The 12,145-nt window shown below is 46.4% G+C and overlaps 1 protein-coding gene across 1 annotated transcript; it reads right to left on the minus strand.

The window, feature by feature from the left end:
* Positions 1-9,314: 9,314 nt before the first annotated feature.
* Positions 9,315-10,441, minus strand: LOC125939814 (uncharacterized). The gene is made up of 2 exons (XM_049655263.1): positions 10,109-10,441; positions 9,315-9,410 (listed from the first exon to the last, which is right to left on the minus strand). Exons 1-2 carry the CDS (start codon positions 10,439-10,441, stop codon positions 9,315-9,317), a joined length of 429 nt encoding a protein of 142 aa, XP_049511220.1.
* Between the last annotated feature and the right edge of the window lie 1,704 nt (positions 10,442-12,145).

Raw genomic sequence — 12,145 nt, forward strand, 5'->3', positions numbered from 1 at the left:
GTGACTTGCGTTTTCCGACGGCAATGAATTATCAAAATATGTGTATGTAGCGCTGAGTTAAACTACTTTAAAATAAGAAGAAATAAACAATTCCAGAAAGAGCCGAAGAGCTAACGAACGAATAAAATTCGTTCGTTAGCAATTCCTTCGTTAGCTCTTCGGCTCTTTCTGGAATACCCAGGGAAGCTGCCTGCATGAAAATGCAACGCAAAATTAAAGAAAAATAATAAAAAATATCTACCGCATTCTTATGAGTCGCAACTACAAGTTCTCGGAACTGTCTAAAAGTACAAATTATGTCGCGAAATTACTTGGGCCAGTCTACCCCGTCACAAAGTATACGAATACCGTAACATCATAGACACATCTAAAGACACGCGACACTTAAAAAGGTACCAAGTGCCGTTCCAACAGTTTGTCTCACTTTGCAAAAAAACAAAAATTTTCTAATGTTGGAGCAATACATGATCCATAGCATTTATTCAAAGTGCTAGTGTTCCTTGTGATCGCCCCATCTCGTTTTTTTGTCGCTCGTGTTCTATGTCACCTTTTGCTGCTTAATAAACGAACAAGCCGAAAAATACGTTTCGACCTGTAAATTGTACATACCATATGCATATTATGTGGTGTGATTAAATGCACCATTCCCCGAACTCCATGAATGCTTTGATTACATATATAGATGTCAGTGATGTGTACTGCCTGATTTATTAAGTTTCTTATTTAAGATATGCCGTCCTGAACAAAAAAAAAATGGAGAGCATAACGAAAGACATGTACTATAATCTGAGAGGTAGAGTTACTAGCTGTATGCGCATGATAACGATTATTATTCGAAACTTTGGCCAACAAGATTTCTACACGGAAAGACAGCCATAAAGGTGAAGACACTCGTTGCAACTACTTGGATGCATTTGCGTTAGTTCTGTATATTCATAGAAAGTAGCCATTGGCACATTATCCTGTTCCTTTCTTGATACTTTCAGTTTTCAGTACACCTGATTTATGAAAATAAAATAAAACACGAACTTTAAAATATCAATGTTAGTTTAAAACTAATGTGCACGATTATGCTGGCTCCGGAGTGGATATTTACAAGACTTTATTCTTTTCCAGATATCCCCAAGTGCGAAATGTACATAAAGAACAGTCGCGTAACGGAGGGACCCACAGACGGCTGCCGTAATTTCTACAAAACTAAGTGCACTGGCACTGTATATGAGCCCTACGATCCTACATGTACGAATAAAGGGAACGAGAACATTTTTAAATGAAATAGTTGGATAACTTAGCCCTCCAATAAGACTGTATCCCGTACTGCTGCTTATGTTTCACATTTATAACCACAAATAAAAGTGAAACAGGTGTATTTGTACGTAGAGAAATAAACATCAAGAAATATTTTTTTTGTTCTGAGGGATATTCTAATTTATTTGTACCAATAATCTCCTGCCAACTTCTCAGATATTGTGCACAAAACATTCTCCTTGGTCTCATTTAGGGTAATTTGGAAATTATAAAGTTCTCTGACGTTGGAAATTTCATAAAAGTTTTTATGGTCACATTGCCTTTATCTGCCGGTTGTTAAACTTCCGAGACTTACCGTGTTAAAGCTGAGCGTCCTGTGTGCTGTGAGCAGTGTGCTATGAGCAGCGTGCGGTGGCTTGCCGCCTTGGAGGCCTCACTCGACGCAACGCCATGCCATTATTTAAGCGCCATTTAGTTTATTGATGCCTCTACCTGCTGCGTTGCCTGTTTGAGAAAGGGTATTTTTTCTGGAGAAGAGTCGCAATACTAAGGTCAGATTTAGTGCGGAAATTATACAGAGCCCATGGTAAAAAATTGATAATACAGACAAGCTTGCTTGTCACATAGCTTCTTTTACAAAGTACCACTGCTCTAAGTTTACATTAATCTTCATTTTCAACCAATAAAATGCACCCACGATGTTACAGATTTACGAGTCACTCAAGTCTACGTACATTTATAGGGTGTCCCAGCAATCGTTGTCTAAGCTGTTTAACGAAAACGGAAAAACGAATTAAACACGGTGCAAGATACAATTATAACATCTACGGTGTTTGGTCGTTTGAGGTGTGACGACCGAACATCGTAGGTCTTATAATTGTATCTGGCCCTTAGGTTCCCCATCGGCTTTACGAGTGACGGTGGCCGCATTTCGATGGGGGCGAAATGCAGAAAACACTCGTGTTCTTAGATTAAGGTGCACGTTAAAGAACCCCAGGTGGTCCAAATTAATCTGGAGTCTCCCACTATACGGCGTACCTCATAATATGATGGTGGTTTTGGCACGTAAAACCCCATAATTTTTTACGAGCGCTGGCTGGGACACACGGTATAGGAAGTTATCTATGTGTTCTTCCGTTTCGTCCACTCATCTGCAAAAGTGTGAACTTCTGGGGCCCCATAACGTAAAACTATTCGAGTCTGTTTTATTTCAACCTTTTTACACCAAACTTGCCTAAACGGTGATGCAAGCATTGGGTGGTCGTTGTCTTCCATTGTCGTTATACAGTCGTCGTAATCGCATTGTCCGACACCATTCTCCTGTCGTCGTCAATGTGATCGTAGTACAGTCGTCGTCATGCATTCGTGATGGTACCGTCATCGCCATTCTACGTTCGTGATCTGGGGCGGAATTCACTAAGCTGCGCTGATCGTACGCAATTTCTTAGTCAAAATGTTCTTACGCTGAGATAAGGCTGAAACCGCATTGATCTAACTTACGGCATCGTATGAGAGTGAGGAGGTAGCAAAGCTCGGATTAACCAACAAGAAATTAAAGAAGTGCGGTCAGCTGATAGCATGATCGCACATCATGCATCTGTAGTTGAGGCTATATTCTTACGGAAAATCACTGCACACCCTTATTTGACCACTTCCTTTCCCGGGCGTCTGCGAGACACAGGACTGATGGATACATGGTGAAGCATTTGGCGCAGAAAGAAACGCTCAGTCAAATTTGCCGGCCAGGTCTGCCAGGCTAACCCCACCTTTATACACCACCACCCTATTACAAATAGACTAAATGTCTTTATTTCGATAAAAATTACGGAAATAAAAAAGTTCCTAATATATAGTTCCTACCCAGCTAGCACAAAAGCGATAGAAAACTGCTTCCATACCGCTTCGCCAAGACTAAATGAACGTCTGAAAGTCTGAAAGACGCACTAAAAAATCCGTGCAGTACGTTTAGAAGGTGATAAACGGTCGTATATCGTTGCTAATGTCCGGCGGATATGACTATTGCAAGAAGTTCTAGAATCCTGCTTAAAGTAGTTTCGAAATATCCTGTCTTGAAATGGGATTTTGTAAGACGATTAGAAGCATTTAAAAAATACAGATTGAATCCTGCTACAATCAGGATTTTGACATCTGTTTTCTTTCACCCTCCCCTCTAGCGCCCCCCTCGTCTTCCTTTCCTTCCCTCTCCCCATGCCCCTGCGGCGTTTCGTCGGGCGGCGGCATGCAGGTTTGCGCTTGGGCAATACACGAAACACATACAGCAATAACATTTTTTATTGCAAAAAGTAAACACGACTAGACAAGCTAGCAATCAACATTAAATATGAGTGCCTCCGAGTAACGTCCATTACAGGTATCGACCTTGATAAACCTGGTCTCGAACAGGCTGCTGGGCTGTAGCTCCTTAATTCAGCAGGTCTTCTTACTGCAAAAACATTAGGCATGTGTAAAACGTATGTTAATTGAAGCACACTTTTCTTAGTGAACGTATAGTTTTTCAATGCATTGGCAATAAGAACTGCAATATATCTTGGCAATGGGCAGCACTAAAATATATTGGTCCAAGCAGACAGCTTTCGAGCATTCCACCTTTATTAACATGGTTCTAACATTAACCGATCACAAATGATCTTCTGTTGCCTTGAAGACATACTTTACATCTAACTGAAGGTGTTGCATGTACAATCGCCAACCAGTGTAAGTGTCGGTTATTTTGCTAGCTTTCAGGAGGCTGTTGTCTTGACTAGTTGGAGACTGGTAGATGACGGCAGCCTCCTAAACATGTGCGAAGTAGGTGCCAATTAGCATTCAAAGAAAGGAATAGATAATGCATTTCTTAAAATGTTGTACGAGAAAAGAGGTAAGTGCGGCTCTGCAAAGGCACAGCTTCAGTGTGACAGCATTGTTACACCACCCCAATTTCATTTGCCACAGCTCACATAGCTAATTTAGAAATGGCGCAGGCTTGAGCATATACCTAAACACCAGTCTATCAAACACATCGCATACTTCAAATTGAGCCAATATATTGCGATTCCTTAAAAAATAAAAGACAGCAGATGAGTGCAACCTTGAGTAACAGCGACTATTTGCAGCACGGCTGCTTCAAGCATATACAGTAAGAACTTCAGTTGCTTGTAATTAAACCATTAAAATGTTGCACGCCTATGACTTGCCGGATTGAAAACCTCCACACAATAACATTGCCAAGCACTTGTAAAGATTTTTTTTTACAAAAACAGTGAGTCATCCACACACAAGGTGGGAACATGAGCCCTAATTTTCCACCCAGTTTCACTAACTTTGACCTTGGTGACATTTATAGTTACGCAATGGGTTAAAGGTTAAGCTCGTGCAGTTTATAAATCAATTATGATCTAGAGTGCTTGCATATGCAATTTTTTGCTTACACCGAAATGAGCCCACACACTAAAAAACCCACACATGACGCGCGGCGACGATTTCATCGCCGTTGCACTTTATACGGAATATCACGGCGACGACGACGGTGGTAAAAATGCGTTTGGAGTCCCCATATAATTTCTATCGCAATAACAGAAAAAGAACCGCGGCGTAAATTTTTCTCTCTGAAATGGCAAGGGCGCCGTTACGTCGTCGCGCCGTAACACGCGTGTTTGAGTCGATGTCTCAATGCTGGGGCTGCGACGCAGAGGGAAGCAACGACGGAGGCCCAGTCCGGCCAACGAAACTGCTCACAACCGGCCAACGCTCGCTTCAACTGCAGGAAAATAAAGGGAGAGGGTTAAGCTGGCGCCGGGCCGGCGGCGGGCGCGCACGGAGACAGTCGAAGGTGGGGGAGCTACGAGGGAGTTGAGAGGGAGAGTGAGGGGAGCCACCGATGCGACGGGGTCACCTCTGCTGAAGCCAAATCCGCTTCCCTGACGCCCTCCTCCCTCACCTTCGACGTGTCCGCGCGCGCCCGGCGCCGTCGTGCTGGCGCCGCCCGCTCCCTACAGCATCGTTTTCTGCGAGCGTTAGCCGACGTGGGCTATCTCGTGGCCATCTGCTTCTCTCGCATCACTCGCCATCTGCTTGCGCGCCGTGATATATAACGACTCCATTCGTACGTCGTGCTGTGGTGCACGAATACTTCAGAAATAAGTCCTTCCTTTAATTCGAACAAACTTTCGGGCTCCTTCGAGTTCGAATTATCGAGATACGACTGTATATGTGTCACGCTGAAAATTTAATTCGTACGACTTTAATATGAAATAACAGTTACCTGGGTTCTTGGAGTTCAGGAGCTTCGTGGTGGCCCTTTGGGCGGCGGCGTTTTCGTCTGCCCCTTTCGGCACCTGTAGAGGGTACATTATCGGTGTCTTCACCCTCACGCGCCTTCTCTCTTGCACGTAGGTATGTACCTGCATAGTAAGTTACAAAAAAACTCTTTATTGTTATGCTGATAAACTCGGAGTATCTATGTTTATAATGTAACAGCAGTGCCTATTACAACTGTAGATTGGAATTTTTCTTTTTTTAACAGAATTTTGTTACTGCACAGACTTGCAAAAAGAAAACGCCAGTGCGACCTCAAAATTTATTTGTTGCATGACTGAAGCCAAAAAATGTTAGGTATCCTAAAAAAAGATGCTGTAAATAGCTACACTGTCGGATTATGTTACAAAAAACAAGGCAACAGTGCACTGCATACAGGGTGTTTCATTTAACTTTAGCCAAACTTTAAAAAATATGCAAGTGCCACGTACCAGGACAGAACCAAGGTAATGTTGAAGATACTCAGGTTATATTTTGTATTCCGCCTAGTTAGATAATTAGTTCTAATTATTTATTAACTTCTCAATTACTATAGTTAGATGAAAAGTGTCAATGAGAAGATTGTAAAGCAACATGAGAAACCCCTGATACCGCTTTCTGTTTCTCAATATGAGCTACATAAAGTGTTTTTTCAAATGTGAAAGATGCCTGCCAATACACGCAAACTGCCTCGAGCGGTCAGTCGTTCGGCAGTTTCGCGTCTATTCGCGGGCATCTTTCACGCTCGGAAAAACACGAGTGATCTCGCGCAAGAGCGTTGACGGAAGAATGCTGTGGCTACGCGAAGATCGTGGCACGTCTCATCAGTCTGCGCCAAACGGGAATGTCATCGTCATCCTAACGATCAATGGTCAACGAAACGTCACAGAGGTAATTTTAGACAGCTTTGGCAAACCTGAATACGCACACAATAAAAGAAACGTACGCAGACGTAAACATGCCTCTTAAACAATATTAGAGATTCCAGTTAAAATCAAGGCGCTTTCATTGCAAAACTTCATTACCGCCTAAAACTTCCATCTAAAACTCCCGCCTGATTCACTCCTGCTTCCTTCGTGTGAACGGCTTCAAGCGGGCGACATGCGTCACCTCAGTCTTGCATGAACGACGGCCATTTGAAGTGAGACGTGCAATTGTGTAGTTCACCTCGCTTAGACGATCGAGGATAACGTACGGCCTGGCATAGTCTGCAAGTAGCTTTTGGCTCAAGCCACGTCGGCGTATTATAGTGCACAGCCACATGCACGAGGTCACCGGGAACGTAGGTCACGTGCTGGTGTTCATTGTCGTAGCGTGTTTTAGAGTGGTCTTGCGCGGCCAATGTACGTAAGCGAGCAAGTCGACGAGCCTCTTCTGCACGACACAATGTCTCTGCGATAGACAAATCATCATGGATCCCAAAAGGAAAGATAGTGTCCAGCGTATGATGAGGTTGGCGCGCGTAAAGAAGGAAGAAAGGGCTGAAACCGGTCGTTTCGTGCTTCGCAGAGTTGAAAGCGTACGTCACGAACGGTAATACTTCATCCCAGTTCTTGTGGTACGAAGCAACGTACATTGATAACATGTTGATCAACGTTCGCTTTGTGCGCTCGGTGAGGCCATTAGTTTGTGGATGATAAGCTGTTGAGTGTCGGAATTTGGAGGCACACGAACGCAGCAATTCTTCCACAACATCGGCAATAAATTGGCGACCACGGTCACTTATTATCACGCGAGGTGGCCCGTGTCGGAGTATGATTGAATGAAGCATAAAATCAGAAACCTGCGCAGCAGTGGCGGAGGAAAAGGCTGCGGTTTCACAACATCGCGTCAGGTAGTCGGCACACACAATTATCCACTGGTTTCCTTTCGAAGAACGCGGAAATGGCCCGATCAGGTCTATGCAGACTTTTTCAAAAGGGGAACTGGGGGCTTTACTGGCTGTAGGTGACCGACTGGAGCTGAGGTAGGTCGCTTGTGGCTCTGACACTGTGTACAACTGGCCACATAGGTGTCAATTGTTTTGCGCATTTGAGGCCAGTAGAAGCGTTCCTTTGTGTGACTATGTGTTCGCGCGGTCCCTAAGTGACCAGAGGTCGGGTCATCGTGCGTAACGCGCAGAACAGATGTTTGAAGAGGCTGCGGAACCACCAGCAGAAAACGGGCGCCCGTCGTTGATAAGTTCCTCTTGTAAAGAAGACCATCTCGGACGCAAAGTCGGCCTTCGGATATAGGCCCCTGTGTGGCAGAGAAAGAAGCGTTCAAGCTTGGGTCCTTGCGCTGCTCTGCGGCGAATGTCAACGCATCGGGAAAGTCAGGCGACAGCGAAGCGAGAAAGTGGTCAAAGTTGTCGGCTTCACAGTCCGTCGTACGTTGGGGCATCCTAGAAAGGCAATCCGCGTCAGCGTGTCGACGACCACTCTTGTACGAAATAGTGAACACATATTCCTGTAGACGAAGGGCCCATTGCGCGAGGCGACCGGATGGGTCACGAAGATTGACCAGCCAACACAGAGAATGGTGATTTGTGACGATGGTGAACGGGCGATCATATACGGACGAGCGAAACCGCTGCACGGCAAATACTACCGCTAGGCATTCTTGGTCCGTCACAGTGTAGTTGCGTTCCGGGTGCTTAAAGAACGGCTTGCGTACGCGACGACATGTTCTTTGTTTCCAGAGCGTTGATTGAGAACAGCACCGATGCCGACGCCACTTGCGTCTGTGTGAATTTCCGTTGGAGACGAAGGATCGAAGTGCCGGAGTATTGGCTGTGAAGCTAACAAAAACTTCAGCTGTCGAAAAGCGGCTTCACACTCAAGAGTCCACTGAAACGGAGTGTTCTTACGCAGATGATTCGTCGGGGTTGAGCGACATCCGCGAAACCGGGTATGTCCGCCGGAAATATGAGCAGAGCCCTACGAAGCTACGAAGCTGTTTGACAGATTGAGGTTGCTCGAATGATTCAACGGCTGCCGTCTTCTGTGGGTCGGGTCTAATTCCATCTTTACCGACGAGATGTCCTAACACCACAGTTTGGCGCTCGCCAAAATGACATTTCTTTGAATTCAGCTCAAGACCAGCTTTTTCGATACAGCCGAGTACAATATTGAGACGAATGTTGTGCTCCTGAAATGTGCGTCCAAAAATTACGACATCATCAAGGTAGCACATACAAATGTGCCATTTTAAACCACGCGGAATAGTGTCCATGAACCTTTCGAATGTAGCCGGTGCATTGCACAATCCGAACGGCATGACGTTGAATTCGTACAGCCCGTCCGGCGTAACGAATGCGGTTTTTCCCTTGTCATCTGGGTGCATCGGAATTTGCCAATAACCGGCTCTCAGATCCACGGAAGAAAAGTAGGAAGCCGAATGCAGATAGTCGATGGCGTCATCAATACGGGCCAGCGGATAGACGTCTTTCTTGGTTAAGGAATTCAGTCGGCGATAGTCAACGCATAATCTCCACGTACCATCTTTCTTCTTCACAAGAATGACGCGAGCGGCCCAGGGACTCGCGGATTCTTGAATTACTCCCTTTCCTAACATCTCCTGCACTTGCTCGTTGATGATGTTGCGCTCAGATGGTGATACCCTGTAAGGTTTCTGCCATATGGGATGCGCTGAAGCGGTGTTGATCCGATGACGTGTTCGAGTGACTGGAATTATAGGCATTTTGCCGCTTTTTGAAAAGTCGAACACTTTCAAGTGCTTGGAGAGAATGCCCAGGAGTGTGTCACGTTCGCTTTGGCTGAGTGACTTGCTGATCATTTGTAAATGTTATGAATTGGCTGAACCTTGAGGACCGAGATGTCCATTCTCGCCTGCAGCATCAGCAAGTGCAACCAGCGTCGTAGAGGATTCTGGTTTGAAGACAGCAAGTTTCATGCCACGAGGCAAAACTGCAGGCTCCATTGAACTGTTGATTGTCCACACACCTGCGCGGCCCTCAACTACAGACACCACGCAATGGGGCACTAAAACGTTCTTTTTCACACAGGTCGCATGAATCGGTTCAAGCGTCGCGTCGAACATGGCAAGGTCGTTACTACAACAGATTACTGGAACGCACACAGCAGAGAAGGCAGGAACAACCGTGTCCTCGGAGACAAAAAAGATGCATTCATCACGGGATGAATTTTCCAATAGAGCAGCTGGGAAACTACCATGCACGGAAAGGTGCCCACTTCTACAGTCAACAGTTGCCCAACACTCCCGCAAAAAATCGATTCCCAAAATAACGTCATGCGTCGATCGTGCAATAACCGCGAATTCTGTGGGAAACACCTTGCCGCACAAAGACACGTCCACAGTGCAAACTCCCACCGGACACAACGCATCACCGCTCACACCACGGAATGTCGCACCACGGCTTATACAAAACATCACTTTCAGTCCAAGAAAGTTCTTAAAATTCACACTCATCACAGAAATTGTCGCGCCTGTATCCACAAGTGCCATGGTATAGGTAAGCAATCAACAAGTACATGAACTTTGTTCTTCAGCATAAACACTGACGGGGGTATATCTGTCGAAAGTGTCTGGTATCTTGCGGCCTCACCCCCATTGGCCGCGCCGACTGGTTTTCCGGCGGCGGTGACTTCATGCGTCGCCGCGGCGATGGGGATCGTCGAGCACATGGGGCTGGTGGCGGCGTGAAGTTTCGATCAGAGGCCGGTGAAGGGTAGCGTAAACTGGTGGGCGTGCGTGGTTGCCGTGGCGTAGGGAACGGGCGGTCGAGAGGCTGGGGAGACATGAGCAAGGGATCTCGCTGGTACGTAGGAGGGTTGTTGCAAAATCGCGAGATGTGACCCGGGACGCCGCAGCTGTAACACACCGGCGGAGGTCGAGACACCCGTGGCAGCTCGGAGTGACCAGTCCTGTCAGAAGGCATTGGGTAGCAGTATCGCTCTTCAAGGGGACGGTAGGCAGCCGACGTTCGTTGAGAGAAACGAGGTGAGCAAAAACGCCGTTCGTAATTGGAGGGTGTCCGATCGGAGAACTCAAGTGATCGCAGTGTACCTTGGCATTCATCGACGTCTGCTGCATTAACTGATGGCTGCCATGGGGCCGGAGCGGTTGGCGTTCGCGCGCGTGCTGTCTCTCTTGCATAGCCGTCCTGAAAGGCGCTGGGACAATGAGAGATTTGCTGACAGCGAAGCAATTCTTCCCGTACAATCTGGCGTATTGTCGACGAGAGGTCATTAGGTGACATAGTGTCGACACTAGCCACTGTTGGCTCGTTTGACAGACGGTCAAATTTCGGAGCTATCCGTCGCATCTTCAGCGTTTCAAATGTGCGACAGTGCTGCATCATGTCAGACATGGAGTTCAGGTTTTCTTGGCCAATTAAGAAGTTGTATACGTCTTCGGCTATCTCCTTCAGAACGTGTCCAACCTTGTCCTCTTCAGTCATCCTAGGATTCACTATCTTGCACAGCTTCAAAATTTCTTCTATATATGTGGTACATGTCTCCCCTGGAAGCTGTGCCCTCTGAGCTAATGTCGGCTCCGCTCGCTTCTTCTTCGCGTTAGAATCGCCGAAGCACTTCCGTACTTCCTCAACAAAACGATCCCAAGTGGTGAACATGTCCTCGTGGTTTTCATACCACATGAGAGCAGTGTTCGTCAGTGAAAATACAACATGACTGAGCTGCGCTGCTGAGTCCCAGCCGTTGCTTCTGCTCACCCGCTTATAGTTCTTGAGCCACTCGTCAACGTCTTCCCCTGAGGTCCCGCCAATGTTTGGTGGCACTCGGTAGTACGGCTAGGGACCCGTAGGAGCCGTAGGAGTTGCCCCCGATGCATCAGAGGTCTGGAGTTGGGACATCATCTTGATCGGCGAAGCCGGAATTCCGGCAAGGCGGCGGCTGCGGCGAAGACCAGGGAGTAGAGCTTCCGTCTTTGGGTTCGTATTACGCAGCACCATCCACCAATCTGTTACGGCCTCGGGAGAGGGTTAAAGGGGCGTTTAATGATTGAGGCACAAAAATGTAGCTCCTTGGGCTATGCTGGCTGGTGTCAATCGTAGGAGCAATGTCGTCTTCCCCTTTCTCTTCTCTCACTTGCCTCACTTTTCACTGGCAGTGACACGGCGTAACCATATGGTAAAATACCACGCAAGCAGAATCCAGAGGTGGAATTTTCATCTTGATAGGCAACTTGGTCAGGCAGCTTCTCACATCACAGAAGTGCCAATAACATTGTGCTGCCAAAGACTTAGAGATAGGCATTGCAGATGATAAATATGCCTGACGCTTGAAGAGGAACGCCAGAAACCAAGCGATACAAACATGTACGAAAATGAACCATAAAAACATTGCCCTCAGAACTTTTCCGTAAGCGCTCCTCAAGGCGAACAAACGTACCACAAATAGCAGTCAGAAGCACAGCTCTAAATTTCAGTACGCAACTGTACAGTTCTGCCTAGTACATACGTACTTGGGCCATGGTCAAATGCCCAAAGTCGAAAAGACACTAATAAAGGACACGCTGCTCGCGCGCGGAATCATAGTATAAAGAACAGCGGAACATTGCTGCGCACTTGCATCGAGGCGCGTGTTGCTGAATTGATATAACAATACCAGGAACTGGGACA

The sequence above is a fragment of the Dermacentor silvarum genome, chromosome 9 (genome assembly GCF_013339745.2).
Source record: "Dermacentor silvarum isolate Dsil-2018 chromosome 9, BIME_Dsil_1.4, whole genome shotgun sequence".
Taxonomy (NCBI): domain Eukaryota; kingdom Metazoa; phylum Arthropoda; class Arachnida; order Ixodida; family Ixodidae; genus Dermacentor; species Dermacentor silvarum.

Coding starts and splice junctions, on each gene's coding strand:
- LOC125939814 (XM_049655263.1), bottom strand. CDS start 10,441: ATGCCTTCTGACAGGACTGGTCACTCCGAGCTGCCACGGGTGTCTCGA. Junction 9,411..10,108: donor AGTCGGCGCGGCCAATGGGG/GTGAGGCCGCAA, acceptor TCTTCAAACCAG/AATCCTCTACGACGCTGGTT.